The sequence below is a fragment of the Oncorhynchus mykiss genome, chromosome 18, assembly GCF_013265735.2.
Source record: "Oncorhynchus mykiss isolate Arlee chromosome 18, USDA_OmykA_1.1, whole genome shotgun sequence".
Classification (NCBI taxonomy): Eukaryota; Metazoa; Chordata; class Actinopteri; order Salmoniformes; family Salmonidae; genus Oncorhynchus; species Oncorhynchus mykiss.
This window is the reverse complement of record NC_048582.1, coordinates 7600296-7617336: the sequence shown is the minus strand read 5'-3', so window position 1 is coordinate 7617336 and position 17041 is coordinate 7600296. Positions and strand designations below refer to the sequence as shown.

The following is a 17041-nucleotide window of genomic DNA, read 5'->3' as shown; positions in this document are numbered from 1 at the left end:
CCACTGAAAATATAAACACACAGCTAACGTTCCAGGTCATCTTTATTGCAGTCATCCTGCACATATCAGATCTCACAACATCGCAGGTACCACATTCATTTCATATAGCAATCTGCTGAGAGGCGCCTACAACAAGGACTGCATTAAAAGACAAGGTTGGAACGCGCCCGTGAACAAACGTGATCATACAGGCAACCTGGGATTTTGGCACGTTGATAAAACATGAATCATTCTAGATCAGCTGCTCATAGAAAAGGAACAAGATAGAGTGGATGAGCGGACAGTTATGGCACTAGAAGCCATCCCACATGGTCATCTGGGACTGGCAACAAGGCAAGCTGTTTAAAATAACACTGCTGGCAGCGGAGCACAACGTGTAGCATTGAAGATACCAAGTGTCATTTGTAATTTAATTTCAAACACACACTGGAAAGTAAAGCACATACACACGTCTGCACATTCAACGCGGTTCGTCTCCCATCTAGAAAAACGGTCATTCAATCTGTTGCGGTGGTGGTGTCCATTCTATTCAGACTATATCTATGTTTTTCGCTTCTCGGGCACAGTGAAATGAAGAGCGGCTATTTGTGGCAAATTAATGACCTGAATGAACATGACGCTGCAAAGAAGACATTGGGCCTGTCCCGAATTATACCCTATTCCCTACATAGTGCACTACTTTTAACCTGGGCTAATAAGGCTCTGGTCAAAAGCTGTGCACTATGTAGGGAATAGGGTACGTGGGTATGTTCTACAGGCACCTGAGTCAGCGCTCATGGCCAAACTGCAGACGGTCTTGCTACGTAACGAATCCTAATAAAACACTGTAAAGGGATGGGATATGTTCTCTAAAGAGGCAGTGTGCAGGGAGAGGCGGGGTCTCCTCAGTCGCTTCCTTGATTGGCCAACCGAGCCAAAGTCTCTTCCTTGATTGGCCGCCGGCGCCATCTGATTGGCTCTAGAGCCTTCTTTAAGCATCTTTGGTGGAAGTCGGAACGCGGTGAGCATAGGAGGAAGAGCTTAGCACAGCACGTGGGCGGGGCCTCATGGCATTAAGAACACAACTCACTCTCTCCCATCCAATCGCTTTGCACCATGAAGCAACAACAAACATCACATGACAATACTACTGTAATGCCCTGTTACTTTTGAAAACAGTATACAAAATAAAATATTATTTAAATAGGTATAAACATTGCATGAAAAATAGAACCGTATCAAAACAATATGAGTTCACAGTCAGTCCCTCCTGCTGCCGGCCGACCCCCTCTCTCACCTCCACCCCTTCCACCCATCCCTCCGTACAGCCATAGTGGCAGGGAGGCTAGGGAGTATCCGAACCCACGTCCCCCAGCTCCAGAACCCTCTCCTGGGGTGTCACTGGGACTTGAGCCCCAGGCCGTTGGTGGCGGTGCTGGTGGTGGTGCTGGACCCGGTACTGGAGGTAACAGGGTAGGAGTAGGCCTTGCCCAGCACGATGCGGTCCCGGAGCAGCTTGAAGAGGACGTAGTAGTTACAGAACAGGATGAGGCCCAGGGACAGGGTGTGGTTCCAGCTGTCAGAGCGGAGCAGGGAGTACAACTGGTACAGGACTACGCTGGACTCGATCCAGATTAACAGGTTCAGGATCCGCAACGGCTTGTGGAAAAGGAACTGCAACACAAAAAATCACATCACAACTGGTATTTATTTACTAACATGTATCTATAGTTAGACTTGTACATAAAAGGGACATCTCAAGGCAGTACATGGGCAGGATATAAACACACACAGACTACAGGGTCTAGTGAAAGGCAGTACATAAACACACACAGACTACAGGGTCTAGTGAAAGGCAGTACATAAACACACACAGACTACAGGGTCTAGTGAAAGGCAGTACATGGACAGTACATAAACACACAGACTACAGGGTCTAGTGAAAGGCAGTACATAAACACACACAGACTACAGGGTCTAGTGAAAGGCAGTACATAAACACACACAGACTACAGGGTCTAGTGAAAGGCAGTACATAAACACACACAGACTACAGGGTCTAGTGAAAGGCAGTACATAAACACACACAGACTACAGGGTCTAGTGAAAGGCAGTACATAAACACACACAGACTACAGGGTCTAGTGAAAGGCAGTACATGGACAGGACATAAACACACACAGACTACAGGGTCTAGTGAAAGGCAGTACATAAACACACACAGACTACAGGGTCTAGTGAAAGGCAGTACATGGACAGTACATAAACACACAGACTAAAGGGTCTAGTGAAAGGCAGTACATAAACACACACAGACTACAGGGTCTAGTGAAAGGCAGTACATAAACACACAGACTAAAGGGTCTAGTGAAAGACAGTACATAAACACACACAGACTAAAGGGTCTAGTGAAAGGCAGGACATAAACACACACAGACTACAGGGTCTAGTGAAAGGCAGCGACTCACGTAAAACCTAGCGTGGGAGACATCTGAGGGCAGGGCCACGTTGTAGGGTCCTACAGCCTTGTATAGGCTACGACTGTGACGTACCAACACCCCCTGGGGCCAGACTGTACTCTCAGACCACCTGCAACACACAACGAAGAGGTGGAGATTGATCCTACAGCCGACAGATCCAATAGAACCCTGCCTAGAAAACTGGACAGTCTGGTGGACAGCAGGGTGGCTAACCCTCTTCCTGGAGACAGCCTCCTTATGCAGGGCTTCACTCCATCCCTGCTCTAATGCTCCTGGTAGAGTCCTGAAGAACAGTTGATTAGAGTCAGATGTGTTGGAACAAAATCCTGCATATGTCTAGCTCTCCAGGAGAAAAGGTTGGGTTACGTACTGACACACAAGTGTTGCGGGGCGTTGTTGTAGAAGTATGTGTGTGTGTGTGGGGACCACCTACACGTGCTGTGGGCCGTTGCTGTAGAAGTATGTGTGTGTGTGTGGGGACCACCTAAGCGTGCTGTGGGCCGTTGCTGTAGAAGTATGTGTGTGTGTGTGGGGACCACCTAAGCGTGCTGTGGGCCGTTGCTGTAGAAGTATGTGTGTGTGTGTGGGGACCACCTAAGCGTGCTGTGGGCCGTTGCTGTAGAAGTATGTGTGTGTGTGTGGGGACCACCTACACGTGCTGTGGGCCATTGCTGTAGAAGTGTGTGTGTGTGTGTGTGTGTGTGGGGACCACCTACACGTGCTGTGGGCCGTTGCTGTAGAAGTATGTGTGTGTGTGTGGGGACCACCTAAGCGTGCTGTGGGCCGTTGCTGTAGAAGTATGTGTGTGTGTGTGGGGACCACCTAAGCGTGCTGTGGGCCGTTGCTGTAGAAGTATGTGTGTGTGGGGACCACCTACACGTGCTGTGGGCCATTGCTGTAGAAGTGTGTGTGTGTGTGTGTGTGTGTGTGTGTGCGTGGGGACCACCTAAGCGTGCTGTGGGCCGTTGCTGTAGAAGTATGTGTGTGTGTGTGTGTGTGGGGACCACCTACACGTGCTGTGGGCCGTTGCTGTAGAAGTATGTGTGTGTGTGTGTGGGGACCACCTACACGTGCTGTGGGCCGTTGCTGTAGAAGTATGTGTGTGTGTGTGGGGACCACCTACACGTGCTGTGGCGCGTTGCTGTAGAAGCCGTGCTCCAGCTTCTGCCAGCGCCCCAGGTGGGCTGCAGAGCGGTGCAGCAGGTCACAGTAGCTGGGAGGTAACAGCTGGCTCATCAGCATCACAAACGCATTGATCCACACCATGATCAGGTGCTCACAGGACCAGCGCATGTCATAGTACTGGGTACTCTGGAGGGGGAGAGAAGACCACGTTTTAGGGTTCAGGGGCCTTAACACAAACGCAGGAGACAGCACCTAGGATACCTGGAGACTGAAGGAGGAAACTGTGAACACACAAAGGAACTGGGAGGGGAGGGGAGATGAGTACCAGGAGGGTTGACAGTTCCTTGGATAACGGAGAGGGGAGATGAGTACCAGCAGGGTTGACAGTTCCTTGGATAACGGGGAGGGGAGATGAGTACCAGGAGGGTTGACAGTTCCTTGGATAACGGGGAGGGGAGATGAGTACCAGGAGGGTTGACAGTTCCTTGGATAACGGGGAGGGGAGATGAGTACCAGCAGGGTTGACAGTTCCTTGGATAACGGGGAGGGGAGTTGAGTACCAGGAGCGTTGACAGTTCCTTGGATAACGGGGAGGGGAGGAGAAGGAAAGCAGCAACCTGCTAGAGGGAGGGAAAGAGTGGAGGAAGGAGAGGGAGAGAGAGAGGAAGTGTGACGTACCTTGATGAAGCAGAGGAGGAGGAATGCTATGTAGTAAGGGTTAGGGTTTGTACCTTGACGAAGCAGAGGGGGAGGAAGGCTACGTAGTAAGGGTTAGGGTTTGTACCTTGACGAAGCAGAGGGGGAGGAAGGCTACGTAGTAAGCGCTGAAGAGGGAGTTGAAGAGGACTTCCTTGATGCGACGGTTGAAGTCGCTCCGGAGTTCCTCCACCTCGCTGCGGATGAGTTCTGGAGACGGGGGCTGGGGACAGGTGTGGTGGGGGATGTGGCCTGGAGTGGTAAACTGCTCTCTCAGGTTCTCCCTTAGTAATGCTAGGAAGTCCTTAGGCCTGGAGGGAGAAGAGAGAAGTAATAATGATCTAGGATCAGTTTTTTCTTCAGTCTCCAGGTATCACTCATGTTTAATTGCATAGGGCATGCATAGTTTTAATATTATCCCTCTGATTACAATGAAGAGCAAGACGTTCTGCTTTGTTCTGGGCCAGCTGCGGGTTAACTAGGTCTAGAACATAGGGAATGATTTGTACCAAATACAAAGCTCTTAGTTTTAGAGATGTTCAGGACCAGTTAATTACTGGCCACCCATTCCAAAACAGACTGCAACTATTTGTTAAGGGTTTCAGTGACTTCACTAGCTGTGGTTTCTGATGTGTACATGGTTGAATCATCAGCATACATAGACACACATGCTTTGTTTAATGCCAGTGCCAGGTCATTGGTAGAAATAGAAAAGAGTAGAGGGCCTAGAGAGCTGCCCTGCGGTACACCACAATTTACATGTTTGACATTAGAGAAGCTTCCATTAAAGAAAACCCTCTGAGTTCTGTTAGATAGATAGCTCTGAATCCACGATATGACAGAGGTTGAAAAGCCACAACACACAAGTTCTCAAAAACAGGTTATGGTCAATAATATCAGAGGCTGCACTGAAATATAACAGTACAGCTCCCACAATCTTCTTAATATCAAAGGCTGCACTGAAATCTAACAGTACAGCTCCCACAATCTTCTTAATATCAATTTCTTTCAACCAGTCAGTCATTTGTGTCAGTGCAGTACATAGAGTGCCCTTCTCTATAAGCATGCTGAAAGTCTGTTGTTCATTTGTTTACAGAGAAACAGCATTGTATTTGGCCAAAAACAATTCCCCCAACAGTTTGCTAAGAGCTGGCAGCCAGCTGATTGGTCTGCTGTTAGAACCAGTAAAGGCCGCTTTACCACTCTTGGGTAGTGGAATGACTTTGGCTTCCCTCCAGGCCTGAGGACAAAGACTTTCCTCGGGGCTCAGATTAAAGATATGACAGATGGGATGGTAGCCGACTCTAGAGCCACTCCTATGTAGCGTTCCATCTAAGGTGTCAATGCCGGGAGGTTGGTCATTATTGAACGATAACAATTATTCCACCTCTCCCGGACAAACTTCACAAAATTATAACTTAGAAAAATATGATTAGTTTTTTTATGTATGAATACGATGGACTCACTCACTGTTCGTTGTTGGCATTTCCTGCCTAAGTTTTCCATTAAGTAATTATTAAAATAATTGGCAACATCCAATGATGGAGAATAATCAAATCGCTGTGAACCCAATAGCATGTGTCAGACAACCACAGTGGATGGAGAATAATCCCTCGCTCTGAACCCAATAGCATGTGTCAGACAACCACAGTGGATGGAGAATAATCCCTCGCTCTGAACCCAATAGCATGTGTCAGACAACCACAGTGGATGGAGAATAATCCCTCGCTGTGAACCCAATAGCATGTGTCAGACAACCACAGTGGATGGAGAATAATCCCTCGCTCTGAACCCAATAGCATGTGTCAGACAACCACAGTGGATGGAGAATAATCCCTCGCTCTGGACCCAATAGCATGTGTCAGACAACCACAATGGATGGAGAATAATCCCTCGCTCTGGACCCAATAGCATGTGTCAGACAACCACAGTGGATGGAGAATAATCCCTCGCTGTGAACCCAATAGCATGTGTCAGACAACCACAGTGGATGTGACTGTACATTAAAACATTGATAAAACGTTTGATATCCTTGTCACATGACACGACCACTTCCTTCTCTTAACTGTGGATGAATATGTTGGCAAGCATAACCATTTTTTTTAAAAACTCATTCTGATCATGTATGATAATGTTGCATACGACATTTGAAAGGTCTATAATTCTTTTCCCGAACACAATCAAAAGTTAACATAGGCCCTACATGCCTTCAACTGCCCAACTTAAAGGCATGTCCAATTTGGGCACCTTTTTAACAATGTGATATTGTGCTCCAACGGGATAACTAGAAGTAACATGATGTAGGTTAATGAAATAATACAAATAAAAATATGTGATTTATTATATTATGTGAAATAGGCCTCGTGTGAAATCACTGTCAAAGATACTGCTGCGTCGCCTCATGAGTGGAGCAGCGGTCTAAGGCTCAGCATCGCAGTGCATCGCATCACATCGCTGTGCCACTAGAGATTCTGGGTTTGAGTCCAGGCTCTGTCGCAACCGGCCGCGACCGGGAGACTCATGGGGCGGCGCACAATTGGCCCAGCGTCGTCTGGGTTAGGGAAGGGTTTGACCAGCAGGGATGTCCTTGTCCCATCACGCACTAGCGACTCCTGTGACGGGCCGGGCGCAGTGCTCGCTGACACGGTGGCCAGGTGTACGGCGTTTCCTCCGACACATTGGTGAAGCTGGCTTCCGGGTTAAGCGGGCATTGCGTCAAGAAGCAGTGCGGCTTGGTTGGGTTGTGTTTCGGAGGACGCACAGCTCTTGACCTTCGACCTCTCCCTGAGTCCGTACGGTAGTTGCAGCGATAAGACAAGACTGTAACTACCAATTGGATCCCACAAAATTGGGGAGAATGACAAATAAAAATGACAATTGAAAATAATGTTGCATTTAAGTCTAGATTTATCATACAGAAATATCAAAACATTCTTTCAACATCTCCAAAGCAATTGCCTGACTAAGGCGCAGGTACCACTGACTCACTGCCCTTCTCTATTATCAAGGAGTTTGTTTTAAAACAATGGTTCTAATAAAGTACCACTGACTCACTGCCCTTCTCTATTATCAAGAAGCTTGTTTTAAAACAATGGTTCTAATAAAGTACCACTGACTCACTGCCCTTCTCTATTATCAAGAAGCTTGTTTTAAAACAATGGTTCTAATAAAGTACCACTGACTCACTGCCCTTCTCTATTATCAAGAAGCTTGTTTTAAAACAATGGTTCTAATAAAGTACCACTGACTCACTGCCCTTCTCTATTATCAAGGAGTTTGTTTTAAAACAATGGTTCTAATAAAGTACCACTGACTCACTGCCCTTCTCTATTATCAAGAAGCTTGTTTTAAAACAATGGTTCTAATAAAGTACCACTGACTCACTGCCCTTCTCTATTATCAAGAAGCTTGTTTTAAAACAATGGTTCTAATAAAGTACCACTGACTCACTGCCCTTCTCTATTATCAAGAAGCTTGTTTTAAAACAATGGTTCTAATAAAGTACCACTGACTCACTGCCCTTCTCTATTATCAAGAAGCTTGTTTTAAAACAATGGTTCTGATAAAGTACCACTGACTCACTGCCCTTCTCTATTATCAAGAAGCTTGTTTTAAAACAATGGTTCTGATAAAGTACCACTGACTCACTGCCCTTCTCTATTATCAAGAAGCTTGTTTTAAAACAATGGTTCTGATAAAGTACCACTGACTCACTGCCCTTCTCTATTATCAAGAAGCTTGTTTTAAAACAATGGTTCTGATAAAGTACCACTGACTCACTGCCCTTCTCTATTATCAAGAAGCTTGTTTTAAAACAATGGTTCTAATAAAGTACCACTGACTCACTGCCCTTCTCTATTATCAAGAAGCTTGTTTTAAAACAATGGTTCTGATAAAGAAGAAGCCTGCTGGTAACTGGTAATTGATTAGGACAGCTGGTGTCCTAAAGATCTGTCAACTAGGTAGGACTCTTACGACTAGAGGTTTCATCAATAGCTCGTATACTGAACCATAAGAGCAGGAGATTCTCTATTCTCAGCACTTAAGACCAATTTTCTACTCTGAGCCTCTTTGTGGATACGGGGCCCAGCGCTCCTACTGTCATTATTAATACAGACACAGAAATAAAACAGATCAGACAAAAGCCAAATGACACTATTATTGCATTTATGAAAACGTCACATGACAGGAATATCACATTGTTGTCTCTTTGCAGTGTACTCTCCATGGTACTTTAAAATGCCCACCCTTTAGGTGGGGTGTCAGCTGAAAAGACCACGGACTAAACTCACACAATCAAACAAAGAGGAATCTGTCCCAGGCTGTGAGAGAGAAGAAATCAGGAGTTCCTGACTGCCTCTGATTCCACTCACTTCACAGGGAACTTTAACTGACATTTTGTTTTAAATCAATGTTCTGTCCCCCAGTCTGACCAGAAGGGGGTGTTTGGCTGGGGGAGACAACAGTGAAGTCTGGGGTTTCATTTGTTTAGCTGAATAAGGGGAGTGTGTGTGTGTTTATGTTTACCTGAATAAGGGGAGTGTGTGTGTTTATTTGTTTACCTGAATAAGGGTAGTGTGTGTGTTTATTTGTTTACCTGAATAAGGGGAGTGTGTGTGTTTATGTTTACCTGAATAAGGGGAGTGTGTGTGTTTATGTTTACCTGAATAAGGGGAGTGTGTGTGTTTATGTTTACCTGAATAAGGGGAGTGTGTGTGTTTATGTTTACCTGAATAAGGGGAGTGTGTGTGTGTTTATGTTTACCTGAATAAGGGGAGTGAGTGTGTGTTTATGTTTACCTGAATAAGGGGAGTGAGTGTGTTTATGTTTACCTGAATAAGGGGAGTGAGTGTGTTTATGAGTGTTTACCTGAATAAGGGGAGTGAGTGTGTGTTTATGTTTACCTGAATAAGGGGAGTGAGTGTGTTTATGTTTACCTGAATAAGGGGAGTGAGTGTGTTTATGAGTGTTTACCTGAATAAGGGGATAGTGTGTGTTTATGTTTACCTGAATAAGGGGATAGTGTGTGTTTATTTGTTTACCTGACTAAGGGGAGTGTGTGTGTTTATTTGTTTACCTGAATAAGGGGAGTGTGTGTGTTTATTTGTTTACCTGAATAAGGGGAGAGTGTGTGTTTATTTGTTTACCTGAATAAGGGGAGTGTGTGTGTTTATTTGTTTACCTGAATAAGGGGAGTGAGTGTGTTTATGAGTGTTTACCTGAATAAGGGAGTGTGTGTGTTTATGTTTACCTGAATAAGGGGAGTGTGTGTGTTTATGAGTGTTTACCTGAATAAGGGGAGTGAGTGTGTTTATGTTTACCTGAAGAAGGGCCCATGGGACAGGTCCTGGTCTGAGTAACCACAGTCTGAAGGCACTGGCTGGGCCCTACTCTCCTGATGGAAGCAACACAGGGGAACATACACCCCAAACCTGTTGTACAGAGAGACAGGGATGAAAGAGAGAGAGAGAAAAGGAGAGAGCGAAAGAGAAAAATGAAAGAGAGAGGAGAGAGAAAGAGAGAGAGGACAACGGGAAATAAGAATATGACACTGATCAACTAGATAATGGATAATATGACACTGATCAACTAGATAATGGAGAATATGACACTGATCAACTAGATAATGGAGAATATGACACTGATCAACTAGATAATGGAGAATATGACACTGTGATCAACTAGATAATGGAGAATATGACACTGATCAACTAGACAATGGAGAATATGACACTGATCAACTAGACAATGGAGAATATGACACTGTGATCAACTAGATAATGGAGAATATGACACTGATCAACTAGACAATGGAGAATATGACACTGTGATCAACTAGACAATGGAGAATATGACACTGTGATCAACTAGATAATGGAGAATATGACACTGATCAACTAGACAATGGAGAATATGACACTGTGATCAACTAGATTATGGAGAATATGACACTGATCAACTAGATAATGGAGAATATGACACTGTGATCAACTAGATAATGGAGAATATGACACTGTGATCAACTAGATAATGGAGAATATGACACTGTGATCAACTAGATAATGGAGAATATGACACTGTGATCAACTAGATAATGGAGAATATGACACTGTGATCAACTAGACAATGGAGAATATGACACTGTGATCAACAAGATAATGGAGAATATGACACTGATCAACTAGATAATGGAGAATATGACACTGATCAACTAGATAATGGAGAATATGACACTGATCAACTAGACAATGGAGAATATGACACTGATCAACTAGATAATGGTGAATATGACACTGTGATCAACTAGACAATGGAGAATATGACACTGTGATCAACTAGACAATGGAGAATATGACACTGATCAACTAGATAATGGTGAATATGACACTGATCAACTAGATAATGGTGAATATGACACTGATCAACTAGATAATGGTGAATATGACACTGATCAACTAGATAATGGTGAATATGACACTGTGATCAACTAGATAATGGTGAATATGACACTGTGATCAACTAGATAATGGTGAATATGACACTGTGATCAACTAGACAATGGTGAATATGACACTGTGATCAACTAGATAATGGTGAATATGACACTGATCAACTAGATAATGGAGAATATGACACTGTGATCAACTAGATAATGGTGAATATGACACTGATCAACTAGATAATGGTGAATATGACACTGTGATCAACTAGACAATGGAGAATATGACACTGATCAACTAGATAATGGTGAATATGACACTGATCAACTAGATAATGGAGAATATGACACTGTGATCAACTAGATAATGGAGAACAATAAAACACACTACTTCCCAGTAAACACACCATCTCTGAATCAAACCACCAGACCAGACTACCATCTACAGAGCTGTACTGACACATCAACTGTAGAGCTGCTGTCCTACAGTAACTAGTCTGAAACCTCTGGTAGCTCCGCTCTCTGAACACAGACACTCACGGGTATCCAAGGAAGAGCAGGTTGAGCACCGAGTGGTTCTTGAACAGGTTGACCAGGGTCCAACAGAGAACCCAGCCACACAGAGTGAGGAGGCTGAGCCGTGCTGCGATCAGAACCACGTACCGTACCAAGGAACATGGACTGGTCTGAGACGCCTGGTGGGGGGGGGGGGGGGGGGGGGGGGGAGACAGACAGAGAAACACACGCACAGGTTAGAGGTTATACAAACACGATCCACCGACAGACAGCACAATCAACCACAATGCATTGCTACACACTAAGCTCTTAACTTGGACATAACAAGACCACAATCCTCAATATAAAGCACAAGTCAGTCAAACACACACAACCCTGGCCAGAGTCCAGACACAACAATACTAAGCCAGTCACACACGAACGATGCAACTAGGAGGATCAGCGTAGGCCTAAATACTAGAAACAAGTTCACTCCCATCCCCACTACTACACCACAAACATGATGCAACCAGGAGGATCAGCGTAGGCCTAAATACTAGAAACAAGTTCATTCCCATCCCCACTACTACACCACAAACATGATGCAACCAGGAGGATCAGCGTAGGCCTAAATACTAGAAACAAGTTCATTCCCATCCCCACTACTACACCACAAACATGATGCAACCAGGAGGATCAGCGTAGGCCTAAATACTAGAAACAAGTTCACTCCCATCCCCACTACTACACCACAAACATGATGCAACCAGGAGGATCAGCGTAGGCCTAAATACTAGAAACAAGTTCATTCCCATCCCCACTACTACACCACAAACATGATGCAACCAGGAGGATCAGCGTAGGCCTAAATACTAGAAACAAGTTCATTCCCATCCCCACTACTACACCACAAACATGATGCAACCAGGAGGATCAGCGTAGGCCTAAATACTAGAAACAAGTTCATTCCCATCCCCACTACTACACCACAAACATGATGCAACCAGGAGGATCAGCGTAGGCCTAAATACTAGAAACAAGTTCATTCCCATCCCCACTACTACACCACAAACATGATGCAACCAGTTTAGAAACAGCTGATGAATAGGCAGATAAAGTTGAGGAAGGGAGAGAGAGGTAGAAAGAGAGAGAGGTAGAAATAGAGAGAGGTAGAAAGAGAGAGAGAGGTAGAGGAAGAAAGAGAGAAAGAGAGAGAGATAAAGAGAGAGAGAGGTAGAAAGAGAGAGAGATAAAGAGAGAGAGGGGTAGAGAGAGAGAAGATGAGGTAGAAAGAGATAGATGGAGAGAGAGAGAAGATGAGAGGTAGAAAGAGATAGAGATAACACGAGAGAGAGGTAGAGAGGTAGAGAAAGATACCTCTGACACTATAGTCCACACCAGTCTCCTGGCCAGCATCACTGTGATGAAGATAGCCAGGTGGTAGTCCATCAGATGGAAGTTCTGCAGAGAGGAGACAACAAACGGACTGAAGGTGTGTTCACTACTACTCACCAGAGTTGTAGGTTATCTCTGTGTGTGTGTGTGTGTGTTCACTACTACTCACCAGAGAGGTGGAGGCAGCAGGGTGACTATAAGGGTACCACCACACAGTCCTGTAGATATTAATATACTGAACAAACAGCGCCACCAGCAGGTAGAGGAAGAGCAGGAACTCAAACAGCAGGCTGCTGTCCAATGGGAGGTCAGGGATCCGGTAGTGACGGACGGGTTCCGGCGTGATGAGGGCCGAGAGGGGCGGGGCAGAGAGACCCACACAGTTACTGCTCCTGGAGGGAGGGGGGCATAGAGAGAAGCTGGGGTTACTGGTGTGTTGTGGTTCTGGAGGGAGGGGGGCATAGAGAGAAGCTGGGGTTACTGGTGTGTTGTGGTTCTGGAGTAGCCTTGAGCTTGAGTGTTAGTGTGCTGAGCATCTGAGTCCGCCGGACAACCACTCCCTGGAGAACGAGTCCGCCAGACTGCTCCCTGGAGAACGAGTCCGCCAGACTGCTCCCTGGAGAACGAGTCCGCCAGACTGCTCCCTGGAGAACGAGTCCGCCAGACTGCTCCCTGGAGAACGAGTCCGCCAGACTGCTCCCTGGAGAACGAGTCCGCCAGACTGCTCCCTGGAGAACGAGTCCGCCAGACTGCTCCCTGGAGAACGAGTCCCCCAGACTGCTCCCTGGAGAACGAGTCCGCCAGACTGCTCCCTGGAGAACGAGTCCCCCAGACTGCTCCCTGGAGAACGAGTCCCCCAGACTGCTCCCTGGAGAACGAGTCCGCCAGACTGCTCCCTGGAGAACGAGTCCGCCAGACTGCTCCCTGGAGAACGAGTCCGCCAGACTGCTCCCTGGAGAACGAGTCCGCCAGACTGCTCCCTGGAGAACGAGTCCCCCAGGCTGCTCCCTGGAGAACGAGTCCGCCAGACTGCTCCCAGAACAATAGAAGTGAAATGATCTCGATGCCTCTTCCTCATCGGTGTTGATCTGAGCTGGCATACCTTCCTCCTCAGAGGAGGTGTGGTATTAATAATCTGACTCCACCCCCCTCACTCACACCAATCATCTACAGGACTAACACTAATTATGTTTGAATGTTAAATCACAGTCAGGACGGGAAGGAAGAAGCCGTCTCATGGTAGATACAGACAGTAACATTTTAAAAACAGAAGGTGTGATCAAATAGCCTAGAACTACACATTTAACTTCCCATTAGGCTTGGCTCAATAAATCATGTAGGCCTGTTTGTGTTTGGTGGGGTAGGAGGGTTAGGTCTGCTTGTTGTAGTACACTACTTTACCCCATCTGTGTGTGTGTGTGTTAGGGGTGTCGACAATATCTGTGTTCGTATCCTAACCTGTTTCTGAGTCCGTTGCCGAGGCTGCCCCCCACCAGAGTCTGCAGGGAGGGCAGAGCAGAGCGGCTCAGCTGTTGTCTACTTGGCCCCCTGCGGCCCCCGGGCATGGCCAGGCACCACCTCAACACCCCCTGCTACTGCCTCTCCACCTAGACCCAGAGACCAGCACCACCTCACAGCCCGGCCCAACACAGCCAGGCCACTGGAGAGACGGACAGAGAGAGAGAACAACGTCAGGGTCATGTTCATTAGGCACAACACGTTAGAAAACAGAGTCAAACAGGGAGGTAGAATACCATCTGAACTTGTGCACATTGCAACCCATTTTGTTATAGTGTGTGCTCTAATGAAGACAACCCAGGTGCAATAAAGAACCGTCCCAATAGAGGACAGAATGTGTACACACACACACACACGTTGCAGATAGACGTCTCCTGAAAAAAACATGCCATGAATGAGTCGCTACTCTTCTCATCGGAGAGGCACGTAGGATGATATGACGTAGGATAAACAATGTATTTCTGTCTAAACTTTCCAGAACATGGTGTCCTACTGAACGCAGCCCTGGGGAAGATGGTGACAAGACAAGGCAAGACTAGGTCAGAGTCAATAGAACAGAGGTGGGTGAATAGGTCCTGGGTTACTGGTAGGACAACATCACCACAGTCAAGCACCCAGGGTCATGCAACTTTACATAAGACGACATCCTCAGACTGATCACAGACAGGCAACACAGAGACACACAGACAGACAAGGCATCACACACAGACAGACAGACATCACAGACAGACAGGCATTAGACACAGACACACAGAGACAGACAGACAGGCATCACACAGACAGACTGGTATCACAGACAGACAGGCATCACACAGACAGACAGACAGACAGACAGGCAAACATCACACACACACAGACAGGCATCACACACAGACAGACAGACATCACAGACAGACAGACAGGCATTAGACACAGACACACAGACAGACAAGGCATCACACACAGTCAGACAGACAGACAGACAGACAGACAGACAGACAGACAGACAGACAGACAGACAGACAGACAGACGCATCACACACAGACAGGCATCACACACAGACAGACAGACATCACAGACAGACAGACAGACAGGCATTAGACACAGACACACAGAGACAGACAGACAGACAGACAGACAGACAGACAGACAGACATTAGACACACAGAGACAGACAGGCAGGCAAACATCACACACACACAGACAGGCATCACACACAGACAGACAGACAGAGAGGCATCACACACAGAAAGACATCACACACACAGACAGACAGGCAACGCACACAGACAGGCAACACACACAGACAGGCATCGAATGCATGTACAAGCACACAGTCACCAAACACACTTTACCATGGCAGCCAGGTGAGAGACAACAACCGTAGCTACGGTAGATGCCACGGTTATAGAACAAGAGATAAGCAAACCAGGTTATCACAATTACCTTTGTCTGTGTCTGTGTGTCTGTGTGTGTGTGTGTGTGTGTATATAATTGAGGAGCTTCCTAGTGCCTGTACATAGGCTAATGTATAGTTTGCTGGAACAATCCACACACACAGCCATTCCACTAAGGGAGACTGAACAGAAAGGAGTTAGGGAGAGAGACAATGCCCACAACCACAAAACAAAGGTAGCTGGCTAGTCCAGTACACTACAACCTTGACTACTGGAGGAGCAGGGAAGGAATGCAAAGGTGCCAGTCAACTTAGACTAGCTAGGCTGTCCTTCCATGTACTAATGTTGCTGGTGATGATGAGTGATAACGGCTTTAGAAACATCCCCTTTAGCCATGCTCGCATCAGATCAGAGTAGCCTATCTGCAAACATAGCTAGCTACTGTTCTCAGGCAACACTTTCTTAAGCATGACTGTACTGTATGTAGTGTTGTATCGAAACTGCAGTTTTTCAACTTTGCAAAATGCGGAAATCAGATCAGAAGGCATGCGCAATAAAGTAACGGCTTTATGACAGTTCGTGGTAAACTGTGGCTGATAGAAGCTGTTACAATATTATAGGCAACTGTTACACAAGTCTGACACTTGTATTGAGAGTGCAATATTCCCAAATGGCAGAACATCGAATTTCTAACTACTTTATAACATTCAAGAAGATGAAACATTCTCATAGAAGAAGTTGAAAAGTTGTATTTTCAAGACACGTAGCTAAAGTTTGCTAGCTAAACACATATTGTACTTACTACACATTTAACTAGATTTGTATAAGCAATTTGTAGCTAGCTAGTTATTTTCAGTAACATTGTCAAGCTACCTAACGAACGGTGCTAGCTAGTTTTTGTGTGTTATTGGACATGATCGAACTGTTATTTGTTATTATAGAGGAGAAACGAGACAATGCACAGGATTCATCATTTCAAATTGGGGAAGTTAGCTAGCCTAGGTAGTTTATATTATGTTTAATATTATGCATCGTATACAAAAACAGCTAGCTAATTAGCTACTCGTGCAGGAATTAAACAGAATACTCACACAACATTGACAAAAAGCGGATGGTATGGACACGGATGCATCAGTCAATTGTGGGTTGACAAGCCGAGACAGGAGCGAACATTTCTCTCGTCTTAAAAGGGAATATATTCATAGGTTTTAGCGGGGACGGGGGTTGTGTGCTACTTATAAACACACAGGACGTTATATCGGTTTACCTCCAACAACAAACATACGGTTAAAAACGAGTCTGTTTGCAGTGCAACAGTAGCTAGCTACAGTCACTAGTAGCACACAGAGACCGACGTGGCAAAGCGATGCCTGTTTTGCCAAAACGTCATCATTCATGCGACGTGTTCTTCAGCCACGCAGCCGCACACGAATTTGGTGACGAATATTTACACAAATTGTACAATCCTCTTGCAAAGCAGTGGCTTTTCAAGTTAACATTTTCAACACAGGGTAAATGTTAAATAAAAAAATATGCA

At 45.8% G+C, this 17041-nt stretch overlaps 1 protein-coding gene across 3 annotated transcripts; it reads right to left on the bottom strand.

Moving 5' to 3' along the window:
• Positions 1-24: 24 nt before the first annotated feature.
• LOC110495404 (transmembrane protein 39A) lies at positions 25-16918 on the bottom strand. Of its 3 annotated transcripts, XM_036951585.1 has the most exons (11): positions 16772-16915; positions 16596-16686; positions 14068-14269; positions 12779-13001; positions 12592-12675; positions 11260-11414; positions 9602-9712; positions 4369-4591; positions 3583-3770; positions 2448-2568; positions 25-1653 (listed from the first exon to the last, which is right to left on the bottom strand). In XM_036951585.1, exons 3-11 carry the CDS (start codon positions 14172-14174, stop codon positions 1378-1380), a joined length of 1488 nt encoding a protein of 495 aa, XP_036807480.1. In that variant the 5' UTR covers positions 14175-14269; positions 16596-16686; positions 16772-16915; the 3' UTR covers positions 25-1377. The 3 variants fall into 3 exon arrangements, with proteins under 3 accessions (XP_036807480.1, XP_036807479.1, XP_036807481.1); XM_036951584.1 differs by having other exon boundaries at positions 16596-16918; XM_036951586.1 differs by having other exon boundaries at positions 1542-1679; positions 16596-16917.
• Positions 16919-17041: the final 123 nt, after the last annotated feature.